Here is a 27,072-nt window from a genome sequence, read left to right on the forward strand (position 1 = left end):
AAGCCCAACCTCCTTTCAACATTACGATTCCCCAGTTAGGGACACAGGCACCGGATTAAACATACGCACAGAATAATTAACAAGGAAGAGAAGAGGAGCAGAATGTGCAGAGACATGGAATCCATTCCCACTGCTGTCACCCCATTCTCTGCCTCTCCCCACTTCTGCTCAACACACACTCATCACACCTGAAGGTCTGTGTCCCACCTGACAGTCCACAGGAAACTCTGTTTCTCGTCTCCCTCACAGCACCGGAAACTTGGATTCCATCCTGACGTCCAGTGGAGATAGAGCACAGAAACAGGCCTTATCCCTGCTGTCTGTCAAACCCATCCACACACTAACCCCATTTCCCAGTTCCAAGGGCTGGTTAAACATTGGGGAGAGTCTCTGTCTCCATCCCCCCTCGGGCAGGGGGGAGTGGGGATGGAGATGGGGAGCGGGGACAGGAAGTGGGGGTTAAACTATTCTTCAAAGGGCAGTGGTGGAGTCTGGTACAATATGGGCATTCAAAAGATTCTTAGATTGGCACATGGAAGTAAGAAAAATAGTAGGTTATGGGTGTGAGGGGGTGTTACGTACTAGATCTGCAGCAATGGTATTTTTAAAACAATTTTAAAAATTAATTATTAATAACATAACACTTCTTACTTCACTCTAACTTAACCTCACTATGCACCTTTGTGTGTGTGTGTGTGTGTGTGTGTGTGTGTGTGTGTGTGTGTGTGTGTGTGTGTGTGTGTGTGTGTGTGTGGGTGGGTGGGTGGGTGGGTGGGTGTCTGTGTTACAACCCAAACCATTACATCGTAGGCATAAATCAGAAGAGATTGTTTTAAAATTCAGTATCAGAAAGCTTTCGTGTTGAAAATCAAAGTCTTTACTCCTCTTCAAGAGCAATTATGGAGCAAGTGTGAGACGTCAGATTTCTTTAAATTGTTGCTTAAAAGCAATTGTGAAATATTTTGAAACATCAAGTCATCAGACCTCTTTAAAACTCAAATTTCTTGTACATTTGTATTCAGAGCAATGTTTCTTCATACGAAAGATTTTTCATCTCTTCAATAGAGGTTTTGGAATCTGTGTTCCACATGATGCATCTGTTTTCTTTTCAAGAGACAGTGAAATGGCCATTTTCTTCCACAATGATTTCACAAACCCAAAGGCTACATGAAGTGGCCCATGTGAAAATACATCGAGTAGGATCTGTCCTCTTTTCATAGTGGCTAAATTCTTCAAAACCATTTTTCTAATGTCCGTCTTTTGTGTAAGGAGAACATAATCAGTCTTTTGTTACTGCATTTCAATCCTGTATGACTTACAGGATGGTCAAGGCCTTTCTTCAATCCTAAAATAGGGGAGAAGATACCTGAGCATATACTCTATAAGTGGGTTGAAAAATTGGTGCAATGTAGGAATTCACCAGTATTACACCATCTGCTCAACATTTGGAAGAAGATTCACATAGAAAGGAATAAAATAAATTATCAACTACCAAAATTAATATTGACACAAAATCAACTAATCCCTTTCACAATAAATAACCTTTCCTTCACTTACTGGTAATATTTCACTTTTTTGCCAATTAACTTTATATCCAGAAAGATGTCCATATTGTACTAAACATTCCTTCAAATGCAAAAGTGACTGAGCTGGGTTTATTAAATACACCAATACGTCATCAGCAAATAAATTAATTTTATACTCCTCATCTAAAACTTTCATACCTCGTATCTGTGTATTTTGTCTTATCAGCTGTGCTAAAGGTTCAATCACTAACGCAAACAAAGCTGGTGATAAAGGACAACCTTGACGAGTTGATCGAGTTAACTTAAAAGATTCCGAAATCAAACCATTAGTCAATACTCTAGCTATTGGTTTACTATATAGAGCCCTAATCCAACCAATGAAAGAAGCACCAAACTTAAATTTCTCCAAAACTTTAAACAAAAAATTCCATTCAACTCTATCAAATGCTTTTTCTGTATCTAAGGATATCACAATCGGGTGATCTAAAGATTGTCGAAATCTATTAATCAAACTAAGGACACGCAAAATATTATCTGAAGCATATCTATTCTTTATAAAACCTGTTTGATCCATATGAATCAACTTGGGTAAAAATTTAGCCAATCTATTCGCTAATATTTTAGCTATTATTTTATAATCTACATTTAACAACGAAATTGGTCTACATGAAGATACTTTCAAAGGATCTCTATCTTTTTTAGGAATTACTGTAATTAAAGCACTAGAACAAGACTCAGGTAATTCATAATGTTCTCCAACTGGACGTAATACATCCCCAAACACTGTAGATAAATCATCATTAAAAATTCTATAAAATTCAACCGAAAATCCATCATCACCAGGCGATTTACCATTTGGCATTTCCAGCATAGCCATTTTAATTTCCGAATCAGTAAATGGTTCTTCTAACTCCTGTATAATCTCCATCCTCTAATATAGGTAAATTCAACTGTGATTTTAAAAAATCAATCGATCCAGTTTCCTCTTTTCCTTCAGATGTACATAACTTTTTAAATGAATAAAATTCATCATTAATCTCACGATGTCTATAAGTAATAAGAGAATTCCGTCTAACAGCATTAATAGTCCTTGATATCTGTTCTTTCTTTAATTGCCACGCCAATACCTTATGTGCTTTCTCTCCCCATTCGTAATACCATTGTTTAGTCCTATTAATCACACATTCAAATTGATAAGATTCCAAAGTATTATATTCCAATTTCAACCTAGATAATTCTATTTTCTGATCTTCTGTGGCATCTTTCTGAAATTCCTTTTCTAACTCATCGATCTGTTTCTCTAATTCAAAACTCTGAATTAATTGATTCTTTTTTATTTTAGAAGCATAACTAATTATTTGTCCTCTCAAATAGGCTTTCATAGCATCCCATAATACAAACTTACTTTGAACAGATTTAGAATTTTCTTTCAAAAAAAATTAATTTGTTTTTTCAAAAAATCAATAAATTCCAAATTTTTTTAACAACATTGTATTAAATCTCCAACGATAAGCTATTTGATTTTTCTCAGAAGTTTCATATGTAAAATATAACAGAGAATGATCTGAAATCGCCCTACTTTTATATTCCGCTTGTTGTATTTTCCCTTGTAAATGTGCCGATACTAAAAAGAAGTCAATCCTTGAAAACGATTCAAGTCTAGATAAATAAAAGGAAAAGTCTTTCTCTGTTGGATTAAGACATCTCCAAATATCTACTAAATTAAGATCTTTCATCAACGCTTGGACCTGAATTGCCATCTTGGATTTTTTTACTTTCTTCAGAGATTTATCTAATAAAGGTTCCAAAACACAATTAAAATCACCATCAACTAAAATATTATCATTAGCTTGACCCAGACATAAAAATGCATCCGAAATAAATATTTTATCATCTTCATTTAGAGCATAAATATTAAGTAAATTCCAAAATTCACTAAAAATCTTACAATTCAATTTAAGAATACATCCTGCCTTTTCCTCCATTGATTGTAATTCAAAAGATAAATTTTTATGTATCAAAATTGCTACACCTTTAGCCATGGAATTAAATGAAGAAGAATCTACATGCCCAACCCAATCCCTTTTTAATTTCATGCTTTCCTTCACATTCAAATGTGTTTCTTGTAAAAAGGCAAGATCAATTTTCATTTCCTAATATACGTCAAGACTCACTTACGTTTAATCGCACTATTTAATCCTCGAACATTAAAAGTAGCAAACCTTAACTTTGACATATCTACTATTATTACTAAATACTAATAATATCTTTATATAAAAACTCAAATCAACGTATATAGGCCCTCCAATTTAAAAAAATCAAATTAAAAACTAAAAAAAATAAAAAATAATAAAGAAAAAAACCCCCCCCCCCCAAAAAAAACTACCAAAAGGTAGTAATCCCCTAAACAAAGATTGGGTGTGGGTCACCCACCTGTGGCTGATAACTAGTAAAGAACTTAGTGCAAATCTCTACCTCCCCAAACAATCAGTAACATCCAAGTATCATAACAAGAGAAAAAATAGAAGAAAATTCTTCTTTTCATCCAGAAGATTCCAATCTCGAAGATCCCATTTCAGAAGAAGTTGGACTCTTTCCATTCCCGTTTTTCCCATTTCTGCCATTTCTTCCATTTCCAGAACAACCAGATTTTTCTTTAGGAGATAATGGTGAAATACGTCTTTGTCCTCTTATATCTAGCAATGAATCTGCAAAAATCATTGCTTCACAATCAGTTTCAAAAAACCGAAATTCATAGTCTCCGTAAAACACCTTCAACACTGCAGGGTAACGAAAAGTAGACTTATAACCTTTACGCCACAAAACTTCTTTAACTGGCTTGCATCGACGTCGACGTTGAATGACATCTAGACTCAGATCAGGATTAAAAAAAAGACTCTGCTATTCTGAATCAATAATGGGGTTTGTCATTGTCTCGCATTTTGTACTGCAAGTCGAAGTATTGCTTCTCTATCCAAATAACTCAGACATCGAATTATTACCAGTCTCGGGGGTTGACCAGCTGAGGATGTTCTTCTTAAAGCTCTATGGGTTCTTTCCAGTGCCAATTCCCTAGAGAAAAATTCTTGCCCTAATATTTGTGGAATCCAGTCTTTAAAGAAACGAAGAGGGTCTTGTCCTTCTATACCTTCTGGCAAACCAACAATTTTCACATTATTCCTTCTGCTTTGATTCTCCAAATAATCTATTTTTCTTTCAAGCTCCTTCTCACGATCTCCTAGTTCTATGACTGATTTTCCTACCTTCAACACTTTTTCTGTGTTAGAAGTCACTTGTTGTTTACAGTCCAAAAATGCAATCTGAATTTTTAAAAATTCTTCATAAGATGCATCCACATGTGTCTTAACCATATTTAATTCTGAACTTATACCAGCATTCATATGAAACATTTCATTCATTTGAGATGTCAACAAAGGTTTTATAACAGCTTGAACAATAGCATTTAATTGCATGCACTGTGAATCAGTAAATCTCGGCTCGGTTCTCTCTGACATGGTGGCAGAACAAGGTAACTGCAGCTCCTGCTGCAACTCAACAGAAAGGCATTTAAAAAATTTTACTGCGGGTCTGGACTCCTAGCGACGGCACCCCGACTTCCTCGGGGGTCGCCGCTGGTCACCCCCCCGCATCTCGTTGTTTTTTCATCAATTCACAAAGAAAAATGATTTCTTCAGATTGAAATGCTACCTGATGCATTTCCAACAATGGAGTCATCTTCCTGCATGCTCCCTCCGTTGAAATCGAAAGGCCTTCCAAATCGGGGTCCACTTCTTGGGAACATGCACCTTCTTCTGGAGAACGGGTAATTCCAGCGCCGTCCTTCATTTGGTGAGCAATAGATTTTTTTTTTCAACCCCCACAGGCGATCTTTGGGGTTTAGACAATGAAGAGATTGAGCCTGGGGCTGCATCAAGTCGTCTAGGCCCCAGATCTTCAGCACTTCGAAAATGTAACTTCTTATGAACTTGAGGTTTAGTCTTTTTACCATTAGTGGCCATAATAATTCCTTAATACTTTAAACTAAAATTTAAAAAGTTTAAACTTGAAAACAAAGGGTTAAAAAACGAGTATTTAAAAGTCTGGCCAGAGAGGTTGAGATTGCACGTCTAGACTCTATCCCATCTTGCCACACCCACCGTACACAGGTGTTTCTCCAGCCAACACCTATTGTTTTGAGTTCTCAATGGAGAAGTGTTATGAGCCCAAAGGACCCCAAAAACCAGCACCAATAGATGCGCACCACAACATAGGGTCACTTAAATAAAAGTAGTTTTAAATTATAATTGAACAAGGAAACAGAATTAAACTTTAACTTATTACTTAACCTACCTAACCTACTTAATCCCCCCTCTAATACGAAGCGCAGGTATGTGTAATGTATATTTAAGATTAGAAAAGTTCTTTGGATCACAGTTTAATCTCTGGTTGCAGGCAATTCTTGTACTGTGCACAGAAGTTAGCATGAACAAAGTTCACCAGTCTTTGGTGCTTAACAGACAAATGGTTACCACTCCAGAGGGTTCTTGTTGGTTTTCAGAGAGAGATTCCTTTTGTTCCAGGACATCCACACCTGATTCCTGTTTAATCAGTTTTGCTGACGAAACTTGCCCCCTTCAGGGTTCTCCAGATGATCCTCTTTCTTTCAGGTCACCTCTGACAACCAGTCTTCTCCTTTGACCAGACAGCCTTCCAAATGTTTGCCAGCTGTGTCCCTCTGGAACTGATTTCTGTGTTTCTCCTCTCTGTTTCACTCCCTCCCTCTCTGAGACCAAAACAGTTCTGCCCCTGCCTGCAAAGATCACATGATCTCCCAGGCCAGCTGGATTCTGCACCTTGGTTGCTCTTTCTGCAAACAGGCTTCCAGCAGAACAATGGCTTAACAGACATTTTCACTTTCAAAATGGTTTCTGTGTGTATGGGTCTGTGCTATCTGTAAATGTGCCCCTGTCCACCCAAAAGACTTTACTAAAAATATATATTTTATAACTAAAGATTAATCATAATTCTGTAACAAGGAGGGAAAAAATTAGATGGCTGTGCAGGTTTACATTGGTCAGAACGACATCATGGGTTGAAGCTCCTGTACTGTGCTGTAATGCTCTATGTTAAATTCTCTCTAAATCTGCTACACCTCAGCTCACAAAAGTGCAGGAGAACCTCAGTAGATCAAGCAGCATATACTGGAAGTAAAAGGCAGTCACCGTTTCAGCCTTGAGCCCTTCATCAGGAATGTGGGAAATCTGTCAGTGACCTGAATAAAGAGGTGGAGAGAGAGGGGAGGAGGATAGAGTAAGGGCTGGGAGAGGGGGGAGGAGGTGAGGATGGAGGAAGAAAGGGGAGAGAGAGCGAAGGAGGAGAGGAGAGGATGGAAGAAGGTGGGGAGAGGGGCAGAGAGGAGGACAGAGGAAGGGTGGTGAGAGAGGGAAGAGGACAGGAAAGGACGAAGAAAGGGTGGGGAGCGAGGGAGGACAGGAGAGGTTGAAGAAAGGGTGGGGAGATAGGGGAGGAGAGAAGGAGTTTGGGAGAGGTCGGAAGAAGGGTGGGGAGAGAGGGGAGAGGATGGAGGAGGGGTGGGGAGAAAAAGTGGAGGGAGGAGAGGAGACAGAGGAAGGGTGGGAGTGAGGGACGAGGGGGAAGGAACACTTGCTAAGAGGTGAGAGGTAATAGGTAGATAGAAGTGGGAAGGGAGAAGCTGAAGTGATGGGAAAGGGCAGAAGGTGAAGAACAGTAGTCTCTGAGAGCAGAAGGAAGAGAAGGGAGTGGGATCTGGAGGAAGGGAGACAAGGGATAGGGAAGGAGTGAGACCGGGGAGGGGGTTAAGGTATACGGGAGAAGTCTTTGGTATTCGACCCCTCTGCAACAGGGCTGTTTCCCACCATCTACCCTATCTGTGCCTCCCCTCATTTTGTGCACCTTTATTATTTGCCCCCATTTGGCCTGTATTCCACTCACTTTTCTACTGGACTACCTATTTAAATATCTTTTCCAAGTGCTATTTGTTTCCATTGCTACCTCCTCCTGTGGCATTTCATTCCACAGATCCACCCCGCTCTGTGTGAACAAGGTGCTTCTCAGGTGCCTGAAGATCTTTCCCCCCTCGTCTTAAAAATACAGTTAGTTTCAGAATCATAGAACGGAGAACCCTATAGCACAGGACAGGCCCTTCGGCCCTTGATGTTGTGCCGACCCATATATTCCTTAACAAAAGTACTAAACCCATAACCCTCTATTTTTTTTCCATCCATGTATCTGCTTAAAAGTCTCTTAAATACCCCTAATGTTCCAGCCTCCACCACCATCCACAGAAAGGCATTTCAGGCCCCACAACTCTGGATAAAAAACTTACCCCTGAAGCTTCCCCTACGTAATAGTCTGAATACGCCTGAGATTGTCTGATTGTCTCGGAAGCTAAGCAGGCTCAGGCCTGGTCAGTACTGGGAGGGGAGACCACCCAGGAGCATGGGTGCTGTAGGTTTCTGTGAGGGGTGCTGGACAAAGTGGTGACTCTCTGTCTGCCTTACAGTAGACAAAAGATAAAGGATTTCAGGTTTGTTACATTCTAAATGTAGTAAAACGTTCCAATAATGGAACCTTTAAATTTTCCTTCCTTCATTTTACACACATGTCCTCTGGTGTTTGCTATTCCTACCTGGGAAACTGGCGCTGACTGTCCACCCTATCTATGCCTCTCATAATCTTAGACCCCTAATAAGTCTCCTTTCATCCTTCTACACTCGAGAGAGAAAAGTCCCAGCTCTGCTAACCTTGCCTCAAAAGACTTGTTTCCCAATCCAGGCAATATCCTGTAAATCTCCTCTGCCCCCTCTCCATAGCTTCCACATCCTTCCTGTAATGAGGTGACCAGAACTGAACACAATACTCTAAGTGAGGTCTCACCAGAGAGTTGTAGAGTTGCAACATGACCTCTCAACACTCGAACTCAATCCCCCCCATTAATGAAGCTCAACATCCCATAGACCTTCTTAACTATCCTATCAACCTGTGTGGTGACCTTGAGGGATGTATGGATTTGGACCCCCAAGGTCCCTCTGTTCATCCGCATTCTTAAGTAACTTACTTAGCCTTCTGGCTTGTCCTTCCAAAATGCATCACCTCACACTTATCCGGATTGAATTCCATCTGCCACTTTTCTGCTCAACTCTGCATCCTGTCTATATCCTTTTGTAACCTTCAACAACCTTCAGCTCCATCCACAACTCCTCCAACCTTCATGTCACTTGCAAACTTACTGGCCCATCCTTCCGCCTCTTCATCCAGGTCATTTATAAAAATCACAAAGAGCAGGGGTCCCAGAACAGATCCCTGTGGCCCCTCCACTAGTCATTGACCTCCAAGCAGGAAACTTTCCTTCTTTCTCTCTGCTTTCTTCCTACAAGCCAATTTTAAAAAACCCATACAGCCAAGGTTCCATGGATTCTATGCCTGATGACTTTCTGGATGAGTCTCTCATGGGAGACCTTGTCAAATGCCTTGCTAACATCCATAGAGACCACATCTACCACCCTAACCTCATCAATTTCTTTTGTTACCTCTTCAAAAAACTAATTTAGGCCCGTGAGGCACGACCTTCCTTTTACAAATCCATGCTGACTATCCTTGAGTAGCTGGACTTCTCCAAATGCTCATAGATTCTGTCCTTAAGAATCCTCTCCATTAGTTTGCACGCCACTAATGTAAGATTCACTGGTCTATAATTCCCAGGATTCTCCCTATTACCTTTTTAAACAAGGAGTCTACATTTCCCATTCTCTAATCCTCTGGCACCTCCTTTGTACCCAAAGAGGACTCAAAGATCATAGCTACTACTCCAGGTATCTCATCCCTCCCTTCCCACTGTGACCTGGGGTATTTTACATCCGGCCCCAGGGATTTATCAACCTTGATTCAACTCTTCCTCTTCCTTAATCTCAAGGTCCTTTTCTCTTGTGAATACTGAAGCAAAGTATTCATTCAAGACCGCCCAACCTCCTCCACATCCAGACACACGTTGCCTCCTTTATCCTTTAGTGGCCCCACCTTCATTCTCATCATTCTTGTTCTTCACATACACATAAAACACCTTGGGGTTCTCCTTAATCCTACATCCCAAGGTCTTCTCAGGCCCCCTTCCAGCTCTCCCAAGTCATTTCTTAAGCTCCTTCCTGGCTACCATATACTTCTCATGAGCCATTCCTGTCATCTGCTTCCTTCTTCCTCTTGACTAGTTGCCTGACCTGTTTCATCAACCATGGTTACCTTTTCCTACCATCTTTTCTTGTCCCAGTAGGACAAACCTATCCTGAACCCAACAAGTGGTCCCTAAACTTCCTGCACATGAGTTCTGAGATTTCACTCTTGAACATCTGTTTCCAATTTATTCTCGCTAGTTCCTGCCTCATCCTTTCATAATTAGCCCTTCCCCAGTTAAACACTTTCCCAGTTTGTCTGCTTCTATCCTTTGGCTATGCTAAAGCTCAGGGAGTTATGGTGACTCTCTCCAAAATGCTTCCACACCAAGAGGCCTGCTACCTGATCAGGTTCATTGCCCAGAATTAGATCCAACCTTGGGGATAAAAACTGTGACTAATGACCTTCTCTGCCCCTCATGGTTTTATCAACCTCTTCTCTGCTCTAAGGAGAACAGACCCAGCCTCTCCACTCTCCTCATAACTGAACTGCTCTGCCCCAGGCAACATCCAGTGGACTCTCCTCCGCACTATTTCCAGTATAATCACATCTGTTCCACTGTGTGGGGACCAGGTCTGCACAGAGTGCTCCAAGTCCAACATGGCTAAACTAAGTGCAATCTGCTCCTGTATGCTCTGTGTTGATGAACGACACCAGAATCCTGCATGTCCCGTCGAACTCCACCATCACTTTAGCGATCTACCATTCACAGTGTCTCTAACCAAAACACATAGCAGAGTGATGTGATCCAAGCCAGGGACCAGCTGCTCAAGTGCTTCCCATGTGTCATTGGAGATACTATCCTGGTAACTCTTAGTAGGGCCAGTGAAGCTGGGAGAACATCAGGAGATACCCTAATAAACCACCAGTCATTGCATGAAATATCCTCTCAGAGTTCTGAGCGGTGGGAAAGTGTGGAACAGAGCTTGTATCTAACCCGATTTCCTTTCTCTCCAGGAAGTCCAGGCAAGCCATCGAATCCACGGTCACCCTGCAAGAGGACAGAAGCATCATCAACCCATTCCAATAAATCTCTACCCATCCCAACACATCACTGACCCATCCCAACACATCACCACCCATCCCAACACATCACTGACCCATCCCAACACATCACCACCCATCCCAACACATCACCACCTTTCTCAACACATCGCCAACCCATCACAACACATCACCAACCTATCACAACTCATCTCCATCAATCCCAACACATCACCACCTTTCTCAACACATTACCACCAATCACAATACATCACCACCTGTCCCAACACATTATCATCCATCCCAACACATCACCACCCTTCACAACACATCTTCATCTATCCCTCACCATCACACCCATCCCCATCTCTCCCAACACAACATTGACAAATCTCCAACACTGCACACTACTATCACCTGAACTCCAAGTGAAGTACCATAAGACTAGAAGTTCAGCAAAAAATAATCTGCTTGAGAGAACTTGTCCATTTGATTGTTGCCATTCTGGGCCAGTCCCATTTGTGCACATGTGGTCCATATCCTTCCTGTCCATAAATCTGTCCAAATGTCTTCAGAACATTGTAATAGCACCCCACCGACTGGTCTTCTCCCCATAACTTTTGATAACCTGGCTAATCCAGTACCTGTCAATCTCTGCCTTAAATGCATCCAATGACCCGGCCTCCACAACCACCCATGGCATCAAATTCCACAGATTCACCCCCATCTGGCTGCAGAAATTCCTCCGCATCTCTGTTCTAAGTAGATGACCTTCAATCCTGAAGTTGTTACCCCTTGTCCTAGATTCTCCCACCATGGGAAACAACCTTTCTACATTTATTCTGTCCACGCCTTTCAACATTCAAAATGTTTCAATGAGACCCCATCATTCTCCTAAATTCCTATACGTAGAGGCCAAGAGCTGTCAAACACTCCTCATATGATAACCCTTTCATTCCCGGAATCATCCTTGTGAACCTCCTCTGAACCCTCTCCAATGTTAGCACATCCTTTCTTAAATGAGGAGCCCAAAACTGCTACAATCCTCCAAGTGAGGTCTCCCCAGGGTCTTATAAAGCCTCAACATCACATCCCTGCTCTTAGATTATATTCCTCTCGAAATTAATGCCAACATTGCGTTTGCGTTCTTCACCACCGACTCAACCTGCAAATTTATCTTCAGGCCGTCCTGCACAAGGACTCCCAGGTCCCTTTGTATCTGGGTCTTTTCAATTTTCTCCCCATTTAGAAAATAGTCTGCCCATTTATTTCTTTTCATTTATATCATTTGCCACTTTTCTGTCCATTCTCCTCATCTGTCCAAGTCCTTCTGCAACCTCTGTGTTTCCTCAACATTCCCTGCTCCTCCACCTCCCTTCGTATCATCTGCAAACTTAGTCACAAACCCGTTCATTCCATCATCCAAATCATTAATATACAACATATAAAGAAGCAGCCCCAAACTGACCCCCGTGGAACACCACTAGCAACTGGCAACAAACCAGAATATGGTCCCTGTTAAATTTAAATTTTTAATTTAGACATACAGCACGGTAACAGGCCAATTACGGCCAATTACACCCAATTGACCTACAACCTCCGATGCATTTTGAAGGGTGGGAGGAAACCCCTCGGGGATAACCCATCCTTACAGAGAGTGTGGGATTTGAACCCCGGTCCCAATCACAGGCGCTAACAAAGGCATTGCGCTAAGTGCTACGCTAACTGTTCCGCTTACTGTATTCTAACTCTCTGCTTCCTGCCAATCAGCCAATGCTCTACCCACACTAGTATGGTTTCTGGGGGCTCTTATCTTGTTAAGTGGCCTCATGTGGGCATCTTGTCAAATGCCTTCTGAAAATCCAAATATACACCATCCACTGCATCTCCCTTACCCAACCCGCTTGTCACTTCCTCAAAGAATTCCAATCGATTTGTCAAGCAGGATTTTTGCTGAAGGAAACCATGCTGGGTGGGCGATTCCAAAGGAGGACCTGATCACAGGTCACCATATAAACAAATACTGTGTGTTTGGATTTGCTGGTTTTAAAATTCCCTTCAAATTAAACAGCGTTGCAAACATAGAAACAAAGAAGATAGGAGCAGGAGTAGGTCATTCGACCCTTCGAGCCTGCTCCGCAATTCAACGAGATCATGGCTGATCTTAAAGTTCAGTACCCCGTCCCCGCCTTCTCTCCGTAACCTTTAATACCCTTATACTGAAGAAATAGATCTAATTCCCTCTTAAATATATTTAATGAACCTGCCTCTACTGCCCTCTGTGGCAATGAATTCCACAGATTCACCACCCTCTGGGTAAAGAAATTCCTCCTCATCTCGGTTCTAAATGGTTTGCCTATTATCCTCGAACCATGGCCCCGGATTCTGGACTCCCCCTCCATTGGAAACATCCCATCTGCATCCATTCTGTCCAGTCCTGCCAGAATTTTATATGTCTCTATGAGATCCCCTCTCAATCTTCTAAACTCCAGCGAGTACAATCCCAATTTGCGCAAGCTTTCCTCATAAGTCATTCCTGCCATTCCAGGTATCAGCCTGGTGAATCGCCTCTGCACTCCCTCCATTGCAAGAACATCCTTCCTTCGATAAGGTGACCAAAACTGCACACAATACTCCAGGTGGGGTCTCACTAAGGCCCTGTACAGCTGCAGTAAGGTATCCTTGTTCCTAGACTCAAACCCTCTTGATATGAAGGCCAACAGACCATTTGCCTTTTTAACCGCCTTCTGTACCTGCATGCTCACCTTCAGAGACTAGTGTACAAGTACCCCTAGGTCTCTCTGCACTTCCCCATCTCTTAATCTATTGCCATTCAAATAGTAATCTACCCTCCGATTTGTATTACCAAAGTGGATAACCTCAAATTGATCCACATTGTAGTGCATTTGCCACGGATCTGCCCCAGTCCCTCAATTGATCCAAATCACACTGGAGCTTCCTGACCCCCTCTTCCGTGCACACAACCCCTCCTAGCTTAGTGTCATCTGCAAATTTGGAGATATTACATCCAATCCCCTCATCCAGATCATTAATGTAAATTGTGAACAGCTGGGGTCCCAGTACAGATCCCTGTGGTACCCCACTGGTCACCGCCTGCCACTCAGAAAACGAGCCATTTATCCCAACTCTCTGTCTTCTACCTGCCAGCCAGTTCTCAATCCACATCAATACTTTGCCCCCAATCCCATGAGCCTTGATTTTGGAAGCCAGTCGTTTATGCGGGACCTTACCGAAGGCTTTTTGGAAGTCCAGGTCCACCACATCCACTGGCTCTCCCCCATCTATTTTACCTGTCACCATCTCAAAGAATTCCAATAGATTTGTCAAGCACGATTTACCTTTTGTAAATCCATGTTGACTCCGTCCGATCCCTTCTCTGCTAGTCATATGCTCCGCTATTACATTCTTAATAATGGATTCCATCATTTTGCCCACTACTGATGTAAGGCTCACCGGCCGATAATTCCCCGCTTTTTCTCTACCCCCCTTTTTAAATAGTGGGGTAACATTAGCTACCCTCCAATCCATGGGTACTGATGCTGAGTCTATCGAGTTCTGGAAAATAATTCTTAAAGCATCTGCTATCTGAATGGCCACTTCCTTGAGTACCCTAGGATGTAGATTATCAGGCCCTTGGGATTTATCTGCCTTCAATCCCATCAATTTCCCCAAGTCCATGTCCTTAGAGATACTGATTTCTTTCAGTTCCTCCCTTGCATTAGTCTCTATGTTTCCCAACGTCCTTGGGAGGTTATTTGTATCCTCTCTTGTGAAAACAGAACTAAAGTAAGAATTTAATTGGTCTGCCATTTCCTTATTCCCCATTATATATTCCCCTGATTCTGGCTGCAAAGGACCTACTCTGGATTTCACCAATCTTTTCCTCTTGACATATTATAAAAGCTTTTGCAGTCGGTTTTTATATTTGCCGCAAGCTTACTTTCGTAATTTATTTTTGCTCTCTTGATTAATCCCTTTGTCCTCCTTTGGTGCATCTTGAACTGCTCCCAGTCTTCGGTTGTGATACTTTTTTTGGCCACTTGATATGCTCTCTCTTTGGACCCAATGCTGTCTCTAATTTCCCTTGTTCTCCACGGTTGAGTCATCTTTTTTGGTTTATTTTTATGCCAAACCGATATAAACGATTTTTGCGATTTCTCCATTAGATCTGTGAATGCTTTCCATTGCCTATCCACAGTCAACTCCCCCATAAACCACCAAATCAATCTTACTCAACTCCCGTCTCATACCATCATAATTCCCTTTATTTAAATTCAGGACCTTGGTCTCGGTTTTAATTTCATCACTCTCCATGTCGAGTGAGAATTCGATCATGTTGTGATCACTCCTACCCAAAGGGCCTCGTACAACAAGATTGTTGATTAGCCCCTTATCATTGCATAATACCCAGTCTAAAATGGCCTGCTCCCGAGTTGGTTCCTCGACATATTGGTCTAGATAACCGTCCCGTAAACATTCAAGGAATTCCTCCTCCTCTGTATTTTTACCAATTTGACTCGTCCAATCTATATGTAAATTAAAGTCTCCCATGATGACGGCTGTTCCCTTATTGCACGCTTTTCTAATTTCTCTTTTAATGCCTTCCCTCACCTATACACTACTATTTGGAGGCCTATATACCACCCCCACTATCGTTTTCTGCCCCTTGCTATTCCTCAGTTCTACCCATATAGATTCCGCATCTTCTGAGTTAATATCCTTCCTGTCAATCGTGTCGGTCCCTTCTCTCACCATCAATACTACCCCACCCCCTTTTCTTTCTTGCCGATCCCTCCTAAATATCGTGTACCCCGGGATGTTAAGTTCCCAGGCTTGCCCAACCTGCAGCCATGTTTCTGTAATCCCAATCAAATCATATTTGTTTATCTCAATTTCCACAACTAATTCATCTACCTTGTTCCGAATGCTTCTTGCATTAAGATATAAAGCTTTCAGATTTGCTTTTTTCACCCTCCTTGCTCTTTCCGATATTTTACTTTTGCCTAATCTATGACCATGTGTTCCTCAGGATTGCCCTGCCTAATTTGCTGGCTTATGCCTTTCATGTTTCTCCAAGTACTCCGTAACCTCATCCTTTACAATCAACTGTAACATTTTCCCAACCACTGAGGGCAGGCTAACCAGTCTATAATTTCCTTTCTGCTGCCTCCTTCCCTTCTTGAAGAGGTGACTAAGGGGATTGATGAGGGCAGGTGGTAAATGATGTCTCCATGAACTTTAACAAGGCCTTTAACAAAGTCTTGCATGACAGGCTTATCTGTAAAATCAGATCACACATTATCCAGGGCGAGCTGTCCAACTGGATACAGAATTGTCTTCATGGGAGGAGGCAGAGGGTGATGATGGAGGGCTATTACTCAGACCGGAGGCCTGTAGCCAGCGGTGTGCCACAGGGATTGGTGTTGGGTTATCTAGTTAGTGATCAGGATGACAATGTAGTTAGCATGGTTAATACGCTGACATCAAAATGGGTGATATGGTGGACAATGAAGAAGGTGGTCTGAGATTCAAACAAGATCTAGATCAACTGGGAAACATGAGCCATGGAATAGCAGATGAATTTAATTTGCACCAATGGAGGTGAAAGGCAAAACCAGGACAGGACTTGCACAATAAATTGTAGGGCTCCAGGGAGCATTTTAGAACAGAGACCAAAGGTCACAGAGACAATTCCATAAAAGTGATGACACAGAGTGGTGAAGAAGGCATTGGGGCATTGTGTACAGGAGCAGGGACGTCTTCCACTGTACAAGTCATTGCATTTGGAGCATTGTGCAGTTCTGGTTGCCCAGTGATAGGGTATCATGAAGTTAGAAAGGGTGCAGAATGATCCCACACAAATATTATTGGTACTGGAGGCCATTCAGCCTCCCAGATTCCCGGCCCCAATCCCACCTTATAACTGTAGCCCCCCATTCTGGGCATTTCCTCTCTACCGTTCCTGCCACGTGGAAAACAGAAACAGAGAGAGTACAGAAGAGATTCTCTGCGATCCACAGTACTTCCGTGCATTGAGAGGGAGAAGTCCCAAGGGCAGAGGTAGCAAGTGGGGAAATTTTTGGTTGCCTTAGCAGGTATCCTTTTTAGCTACAGGTGAGGTTCCAGGATAACAGGCAAAGATGTTTGTTTTTAATCAAAGAACCATGGGATATTACAGCAGAAAACAGGCCCTGCGGCCCTTCTAGTCTGTGCCAAACTGTTATTCTGCCAAGACCAGTGGTTCTCAACCTTTTTCTTTACACTCACATACTACCTTTGAACCACAGTGCACCTATGGTATCCTATGAGAACCACTGACCTGCACCCAGCCCATAGCCCTCTGTTATATACAGTGGAAACTTGGGATTATTTTATGCTGGAGCAGGAGCACTGCAAGACTGCAAGAGCCACATCACACTTGAGCGGTGAGCATGCTCAGTGCAACAGTGTATTCATACATGACATGTGGATAGGGTGGTGAAGAAGGCCTTTAGTATGCTTGCCTATATAAATCAGTGCATAGAATATAGGAGTTGGGAAGTAATGATGAAACTGTACAAGGCATTGGTGAGGTCAGATTTAGAGTACTGTGTGCAGTTCTGGTCACTGATTTATAGGAAGGATATTAACAAGATAGAGAGAGTGCAGAGAAGATTTACAAAAATGTTGCCTGGGTTTCAGCATCTGGAATGCAAGGAGAGATTGAGCAAATTAGGTCTTTATTCCTTGGAATGTAGAAGGCTGAGAGGGGCTTTGATAGAGGTGTTTAAGATAATGAGAGGGATAGATAGAGTTGATGTGGAAAGGCTTTTCCCATTGAGAGTAGGAAAGATGGATACAAGAGGTCATGAGTTGAGAGTTGACGGGCAAAGGTTTAGAAGTAACATGAGGGGGAATTTCTTTACTCAGAGAGTGGTTACTGTGTGGAATGGGCTTCCGGGAAAGGTGGTGGAGGCAGGGTCAATTTGTCATTTAAGAAAGAGTTGGATAAGTATATGGATGGGAGGGAGATGGAGGGATATGGGCAGGGTGCTGGTAAGTGGGATTAGAGGAGGGTACTTGGATCATTGCGGACTAGAAGGGTCAAATTGGCCTGTTTCTGTGCTGTAATTGTGATATGGTTATAATGACCGGCAGCCTGACTAGTACTGATGTAAGTAAAATTTTGTGCTGTAAACTTACAAGCTTCTCTCTTTATTAAGACCTCCGATGGTACAATTGAGGACATAACATGGTGGGAGCAGTGTGACTGACAGAAACCCACATCAGAAAGGAAAAGAAAATCCCTATAAACCAAGATAAACACAAAGAGAAGGGAACAAAGAAGAAGCACCATTACCTGACTACCAGAGCTGGAGAAGAAAACGGTCACAGCCACAACATCATTACACCCAGTCATGGACGGGGAAGATGACGACATCATAGAGGCTTTTAAAAAGTTCAAGCAGAAGTGCAACCTGGCATTCAAAAGTCTCCTCAAGGGAATCACACCAGAGGAAAAGGTTAGTTACATCCTTCTTTGGATGGGGGAGTGAGGACTAGGCCTGTTTAATAGCTGGGAGCTGGCTGAAGAGGAAGAAAATACCCAGAAAGGATGTTAGAAAAATTTTCCTCTCATCTGGAACCGAAATCCAAGCATAGAATAAAGCGAGACGAGTTCCAGGGATTAAAACAAGAGCCTGACGAGTCAGTAGATAATTTCCTCACCATGTTAAAGAACATGGCAGCAAAATGCAAGTTCAGAGAAATTGAGGAGAGAAGAGTCGATCAACTAATCTGGGGAAGGGGCCAACCTGAAGGGCAGAAAGCTCTCACAGGAAAAGACGGCTTGAAACTAGCAGATGCCATAGACATAGCTAGGGCCTTTGAGACCATTAGGAGGCAAATGCAATCCCTCTCCGTGCAGGCCAACAGGCAGCACTGAGATAGAAGGATCGATGCCATAAAGCTCACACAGAGAAAGCCGCAGACATTTGAGAACTGCAGGAAGTACGGCAGAATACACCCCTTCAATGACCGCAAGAAAAGCCCCACGTATGGTTTGAAGTGCAGGACCTGTGGGAAAGTCTATCACTGGGTAAAGATGTGTTGGTCTGTCATGAAAAGAGAAAGAAACCAAGAATACAGAAGGAAAGTACAACACGTCGAGGGAAGTGACAGCAGTGACTCCGACTCACTGACATTCAGCATCGAAACAATACTCCTTCATGTGATGTCCAAGAAAGGGAAGGGAGAAAAAATGAATTGCACACCAGGATCCAAGTTAAAAGATCAGAAACAAACCAACAACATTCAACTTGAAAATAAAGTTGGATACTGGATCACAAAGCAACACCCTCCTGCTTAGACTGTACCGCCAAATGTTCCCTGGGTATCTGGAGGAAGGCACACTAGAAGCTGTAAATGTCATGCTCACAGCCTGTGGTGGCCCCGTGATTAAACAACTAGGAAAAGTCCAAATAAAAGGCAAACATAAAGGAAAGAGCATCATATGCACATTCTTTGTGGTTGTCGTCAACGGACCAGCAATCCTAGGCCTGAATAGTTGTCAAAAATTACAGCTAATCTCTGTAAACAATGAGATCAGGAAAATGTCCAAGAGGATCAATAGCGACACCCCACTTGAGCAAAGCCCTCCGATCACAAACAAGACCGAGCTCATGGACATGTACCCTGAATGCTTTGATGACACAGCCGGGTGCTTTGGGAACTTTGAATACCACATTACTATAGACCCAAAATACAAACCAATAATCCATGCTCCACGGAAGGTGCCAATAGAGCTGAAACAAAAGCTAAAGCAGGAGCTGGAAGGAATGGAAGAAAAACGAGAAATAGCAAAAGTAAAAGAGCCAACTGACGGGGAAAATTCTACAGTAGTAGAAGAAAAACCGAATGTCTGCCTAAGAATATGTCTGGACCCCAAAGACCTAAAGCAAGCAACCAAAAGAGGGCACTATCCAATACCAATGGTGGGATCCAAAATCTTCAGTAAGCAGCCTTCCAGGTTCATCTCGCAGAGAGACGAGACCTCTTAGTGACATATTAGTTTATTAAAGCTGTCTTATACTCGCACTGCTGGTGTGGTTATTGTCAGTACAATCCCTCAAGGTGTGCTGCTGCGGTGGATTCCTGTGAGGCAGCGCACTTTTCTTTTTGTGGAACTAGAGAGTCCAGCAGTGTGACGTTTGTCCAAGCCTGTGAGTACTCCTCCAATTCTTTCCTGGTGCTTTCTAAAGCTTCAGCAATAGTCTCTGCCTCATCTAGCCCCACCATTCCTTTCTCCAGCAATCGAGATCTCGTCTCAGTGAACCGTATGCCCGCAATAATTCTGTCCCCAATTAGGTCCACCGCATACTCCTGAGCTGATATTGCTTTAAAGTTGCAGCCTCTCGCCAGGTCTTTCAGAGAGAGTATAAAGTCACTGGCAGACTCCCCTACTTGTTGTGACCTGGTCATGAGTCTGTACCGGGAGTGGAGTTCCCGATGCCCCTCACTGTAATGCCTCTGTAATGTGCTCATTGCCTCTTGGTAGGACCTGGCATCCTGTATAAGGGAGTAAGGGTGGTCTCCCAGGTGTGCTAACAGCAGCATTAATAGCTCTTTATCCGTTGCCTCAGCACCCTCCACGTAATTCAGAAAGCATCTCTGCCAGCAGCCGAAGTATGTGCCGGCTCCGGGATTTCTGGGGTCGAGTTCCAGCCTGTCTGGTTGCAGCACATGGTTAAGCCGCAGTCTCTGGTCCCTTAGGTAATGTGGGGACACACTGGGGGTCGTTCCTGGTCTCCATGTGGTCTCTGGGTCTAGGTGGAGCAAGGGTGGACCCTTGGGTACTGGGAGCTGCTGGTAGAGCCTCTGTGGGGATTGTGTCTGCTGGAGGAGTAACCTAGGTGCTTGGGGCTGTTGGCTGAGTCTCTGGCTTTGGGACATTTGCAGCGGGCTTAGGGGAGATCCCAGTGGTTGCGTCAGGTCTCTGTGGTACTGGGGAAACTGCTGGGGTAGTGACGGTAGCGGTGTCTGCTTTCCCTGGCTCTGGAGTGGTCGGGAACTCTGCACATACGTGGCGATCGGGAGCATGACTTGTGGAGATCCTTCCATCTGTGCTTGTAGTGGCCCCTTTCTGATCGGACCGGGGTTTTGGGTCAGCGGCACTGTTCCGGCGAACCCACAGGCAGACAGGGCTCTTGGCCATTTCTTACCTGCCCTATCGTACTTCTATGGTCTTCCCAGCATTCCACCATGATTCCAGTACAGCGGTCCCTCGCCATTTCTGTCCTCGGATGCACGGGCGTCTGGTCGTCTCCAGATTCCATTCCTCAGGAAGAGTCTCCAGGTGGTCAGGAATGCGCATTGGAGCAGAAACAACTTCCATCCTAGTAGCTATGATATTAGTTTATTAAATTGTACTGACAATAACTACACCAGCAGTGCGAGTATAAGACAGCTTTAATAAACTAATATGTACACTAAGAGGTCTTGTCTCTGCAAGACAAACCTGGAAGGCTAGGCTGTAGCTCTGGACTGCTTTATAGACAATGTCACCAGGATGACCCCTGGTGACCTAGTGGTGTAATTACATATCACCACATGCACAACAAAAAGAGATGATACCTGTGGAAATACCCGCCAGGCCATGGCTCACATTGGGAGCAGACCTGTTCACAGAAAACTAAGAATGGTGTCTGATTGTGTCCTGCTACTACTCCAAATTCTCCTTCATCAGGAAAGTGAAGGACCTGAAAGCATCGACCATTACTGCTGCAGCATATGCGCTCTTCACAGAACAGGGGAGACCTGAACAAGTAATATGTGACAATGGGACCCAATTCACGTCGTGTGAATTCAGAGAAATAGCTGCAAAATATGGGTTAACCATCGCTACTTCATTACCACATTACCCCAAGGGCCATGGATTAATTAAGAGGCATGTACAGACAATTAAACGCACTCTCACAACATGTCAAGAGACAAAGGAGGATCCCTATCTCACCCTTCTGTCACTACGAGTCATGCCTTTGAGGTCTGACATGAAATCTCTGGCAGAGCTTCTGAATGGCAAAAAGTACAAGACAACCCTGCCAAGCAAAATCCATTCACCAGATGACCAAGAGGAAACAAGAAGAAAGTTGACTAGCATACAAGAGGGAAGTCGTCAACATTGCAATAAACATGCACAAACATGACCAGAACTCTTCAGAGGGGAGCATGTGCATGTTTAGGAGCCAGGGATAAAAACCTGGAGTCCAGCAAAGATTGTTAGAGAAGCTGAGATGCCAAGGTCATGCATCATTGAGACAGAATCTGGCAGGCAGCTGAGACGAAACAGGACCCACATTCACCCAACCCCAGATCTGACACGGAAAGTGCCAGAAGCACCAGCAGCTTCTAAAAATCCAACAACTTGTGAAGGAATTTGAGTCAAAACCCCAACAACAGTGTAACAACTGAACAGCCAGGCAACAGGAGAACTGAGGCAAACAACACCACCACCCACTACCGTACCAACACCACCGAAACAGACACAACAAGGTCTACGAGGTGGAGAAGCAACATCCTACCACCAGTGCGTTTCCACTGAGAAGAATAGAGAACTGCAATTGTATAATTAGAATATTTAATTCTTAATGGCAAGTGCAGGTAAAGAAGCAGTAACAACTTATTTTTAAGAAATTTAAATCTTAATAAATCTTATATATAACCATATAACAATTACAGCACGGAAACAAGCCAATTTGGTCTTTCTAGTCTGCACTGATCCAAGTGCCCTCCTCTAATCCCACTTAACAGCACCCTGCCCATATCCTTCCATCTCCCTCCCATCCATCCTAACCCTAACCCACTCTCTGAGTAAAGAAGTTCCCCCTCACGTTACTCCTAAACCTTTGCCTGTCAACTCTCAACCCATGACCTCTTGTATCCATCTCTCCTACTCTCAATGGGAAAAGCCTTTCCACATCAACTCTATCTATCCCTCTCATTATCTTAAACACCTCTATCAAATCCGCTCTCACCCTTCTATGTTCCAAGGAATAAAGATCTAATTTGCTCAATCTCCTTGTATTACCCAGGCAACATTTTTGTAAATCTTCTCTGCACTCTCTCTATCTTGTTAATATCCTTCCTATAAATCAGTGACCAGAACTGCACACAGTACTCTAAATTTGGCCTCACCAATGCCTTGTACAGTTTCATCATTACTTCCCAACTCCAATATTCTATGCACTGATTTATATAGGCAAGCATACTAAAGGCCTTCTTCACCACCCTATCCACATGTGCTCCTACCTTCAGGGAACAATACACCGTTATTCCTAGATCTTTCTGCTCCACTGCGTTCTTCAACGCCCTCCCATTTACCTCATATGTTTTGCTTTGATTATTCTTTCCAAAATGAAGCACCTCACACTTATTAGCATTAAACTCCATCTGCCATCTTTCTGCCCACTCCTCTAAGCAGTTTAAATCCCTCTGCAATCTTTGAAAACCCTCTTCATCATCCACAATTCCCTCTATTTTAGTATCATCTGCATATTTACTAATCCAATTTACCGCCCCATCCTCCAGATCATTAATATATATGACAAAAAGCAACGGTTCCAATACCGAACCCTGAGGTACACCACTTGTCACCAGCCTCCAACCTGACAAACAATTATCCACTATTACTCTCTGGCACCTTCCTTCCAGCCACTGTTGAATCCATTTGACTATCTCCAAATTAATACCCAAGGACTTAGCCTTCCTAACTAACCTCCCATGAAGAACCTTATCGAAGGCCTTATAGACAACATCCACTGCTCTACCCTCATCAACATTCCTAATCACCTCTTCAAAAAATTCAACAAGATTGGTCAAACACGACCTTCCACGCACAAATCTGTGTTGAGTGTCCCTGATCAGACCCTGTGTCTCCATATATGTATATATACTATCTCTAAGAACGCTTTCCATCAATTTACCTACCACAGACGTCAAACTTACAGGCCGATAATTGCTAGACTTGCTACTCGAATCCTTTTTAAACAAAGGAACCAAATGCGCAACACGCCAATCCTCCGGCACTATACCCCTCTCTAATGAAAAATCACTGCCAGAGCCTCCGCTATTTCCTCTCTAACTTCTCTCAAGGTCCTGGGGAAAATCCTGTCAGGACCTGGAGACTTATCCACCTTTATATGTTTCAAAAGCTCCAGTACTACCTCTTTCTTAAACACTATAGTCTCCATATATACCCTTTTTGCTTCCTTTACCCTGCACAGTTCAATATCCTTTTCCTCAGTAAATACTGAGGAAAAGAAATTGTTCAAGACCTCCCCCATCTCTTTTGGCTCCCCACACTTTAGTCCTTTCTGATTCTCTATTGGACCAATTTTATCTCTCACTTTCCTTTTGCTATTGAAACCCTTTGGATTTATTTTCACCCTGCTTGCTATAGCCACCTCATACCTTTTTAGCTTTTCTAATTTCTTTCTTAAGATTCTTTTTACATTCAATATAGTACCCAAACATCTCCTTTTTCCCCGTTTCTTATATTTATTGGAGTACTCCCTCTTTTTTCGAACCAAGTTTCCAATATCCCTTCAGAACCATGGCTCTCTCAAACTTTTGACACCTTTCAACCTAACAGATATATAAAGATTTTGTACACTTAAAAACTCTCCTTTAAAAGACCCTCCATTTCTCTATTACATCCTTCCCAGAAAACAAATGGTCCCAATCCACCCTGTGTAAATCCTTTCACATCTCCTCAAACCTAACTTTTCCCCACTCAAAAACCTCAACTCTGGGCCCAGACCTATCCTTTTCCATAATTACCTTGAAGCTAATGGCACCATGCTCACTGGACCCGAAGTCTGCTATCTCCCTACTAATTTGTTCCTCTAATTCGTGTTCCCCATTTGATGGTCTATAATTCACCCCTATAATTGTAACTTCCCCTTTTCCATTCCCCAATTCCACCCAAATAGCCTCCTTGGACGAGCCTTCTATTCAATCGCACCTAAGCACCGCTGTAATATTTTCTCTAACAAGTAGTGCAACCCCACCCCCCCAATTCTATCACACCTAAAGCAACTAAATCCAGGAATATTTAGCTGCCAGTCACATCCCTCCTGTAACCATGTTTCACTAATCGCTACCACGTCATACTTCCAAGTGTCAATCCATACCTTCAGCTCATCCACCTTCCTTTCAATGCTCCTAGCATTAAAATATCTGCATTTTAGAGATTTCTCACTTTTTACTTCCTGTAGGACCCTATCTTTACCAACAGTTCTCTTATGACCTTTTGCAATCGACCTCTGTCCATTTTCATATAGAGCATCCCCCTTTTCTATCACCTGCCTTTTGCCCCTCAAACACTGTCTACAAGCTTTCTCTGATTGCACTCTAACCTTCTCCTTGCTTTTCTCCTTCATTTGGTTCCCTCCCCCAGCCATTCTAGTTTAAAGTCTCCTGAGTATCCCTAGCAAACGTCCCTGCCAGAATCCTGGTCCCCCTGGGGTTCAAATGCAACCCATCCTTTTCGTACAGGTCACGCCTACCCCAAAAATGGTCCCAGTGATCCACAAACTTGAATCCCTGCCCTTTGCTCCACCCCCTCAGCCACACGTTCATCCTCCATCTCATTCTATTCCAGCTCTCATTGTTGCGTGGCACTGGCAGTAATCGCAAGATTACTCCCTTTGTGGTCCTTCTTTTTAACTCTCTACCGAACTCCCTGTACTCACTTTTCAGGACCTCTTCTCTATTCCTCCCTATGTCATTGGTACCTGCATGTACCACGACTTCTGTCTCATCTCCCTCCCCCTTTAGGATGTCCTGGACTCGAGCAGCAACATCTTGGTCCCTGGCACCAGGGAGGCAAACCACCATCCGGTTCTCCTTGCTCTGTCCACAGAATCCCCTGTCTGGACTCCTGACTATCAAGTCCCCTATGACTATTGCCCTCCTCTTCCTTTCCCTACCCTTCTGACCCACCTATCCTTCTTCCGTGGCCTTGGCGTGACCACCTGGCTGTAAACTCCCATCTATGACGACCTCACTCTCCCTGACCAGAGCGATGTCATTGAGCTGCAGCTCTAGTTCCCTAACACGGTTCCTGAGAAACTGCAGCTCAGCACACCTGGTGCAGATATGGACGTCAGGGAGGCTAGAAGACTCCAAGACTTCCCACATCTGACACAGAGATCAGCAAATTGCTCTCACACTCATCCCTTCTCTCTCCTCCTTCCTCAAATAAGTAGAAATTACTAAAGAATACGAAAGCAATTAAACAGTCTTACCTTAACTTGACAAGCTCGACCTCAGCCCTGCTCGTCGAAGCCTCTTCAGCCAAAGTCTGACTTCCCCACTCCTTCCCTGGCCACTCCTCGATGGCCGCTCTTTTACCTTACCTTCTTTTTATTTGCCCTCTACCAGTTAACCCTCCTCGCCCCACCTCCCCTGGACGTCTCTGAGCCCGACTCCAATGGCTCCCTGCTCGACCTGCTAGGCCCGAGCCCTGGTAAGTACTTTAATTACAGTACTTACATCTCCTCTTGCCAAAGGGGGGAATGTTATGTAGTGGAAACGTAGGACTATTTTATGCTGGAGCAGGATCACTGCAAGACTGCAAGAGCCACATCACACTGAGTGGTGAACATGTTCTGTGCAATAGTGTATTCATACATGACCGGCAGCCTGAGATGGGAGTAAAGGTTTGTGCTGTAAACTTACAAGTGTTTATTAAAACCTCCGATGGTACATCCGAGGACATAACACCCTCCATCTCTCTCCCATCAGTGCTCCTGTTCAAATTCTTTTTAAATGTTAAAAATGAGCCCAGATTCACCACCTCAGCTGCCAGCTCATTGCACACCCCCACCACGCTCCGTGTGAAAGAGTTCTACCTCATAAACTTAGCCGGTTAGAGGGGTTGGAATCTGTCTATTTCAACACTAGGAGTATTAGGTATAAAGGGGATGAACTTAGAGCCTGGAACTATGATGTTGTGGCCGTTATTGAAACTTGGCTGGAGGAAGGGCAGGATTGGCTGATGCAGGCTCCGGGGTTTAGGGGTTTTAAAAGGAATAGGATGGGAGGTAGAAAGGGAGGGGGTGGGGGGAGTAGCATTACTGCTCAGAGACAGTATCAGGGCTGTAGAAAGGGAGAGGGCTGCAGAGGTAGAGAGCCCACTGAGTCAGTGCAGGTGGAAGTCAGAAATAGGAAGGGAGCTTTCACTGGGCTGGGAGTCGTCTACAGGCTCCCAAATAGCCCTCAGGACACCGAGGAGCAGATCAGCAGGCAGATTTTGGAATGGTGTGTGGCGGCCCGTAATTGCGGAGATCGGGCC

General features: G+C 43.5%; 1 protein-coding gene across 5 annotated transcripts in view; it reads right to left on the reverse strand.

Moving 5' to 3' along the window:
- The window catches only part of col11a1a (collagen, type XI, alpha 1a), a 376,434-nt gene that overhangs the window by 192,034 nt on the left and 157,328 nt on the right, over nucleotides 1–27,072 (reverse strand). For all 5 annotated transcript variants that reach the window (XM_069939457.1, XM_069939458.1, XM_069939456.1 and 2 more), the window contains one exon: nucleotides 10,672–10,725. In XM_069939457.1, coding sequence (XP_069795558.1) covers nucleotides 10,672–10,725 — 54 coding nt within the window. The remainder of the gene's footprint in view (nucleotides 1–10,671; nucleotides 10,726–27,072) is intronic.

This window comes from Narcine bancroftii, chromosome 5, assembly GCF_036971445.1.
Source record: "Narcine bancroftii isolate sNarBan1 chromosome 5, sNarBan1.hap1, whole genome shotgun sequence".
In the NCBI taxonomy this organism is placed as follows: domain Eukaryota; kingdom Metazoa; phylum Chordata; class Chondrichthyes; order Torpediniformes; family Narcinidae; genus Narcine; species Narcine bancroftii.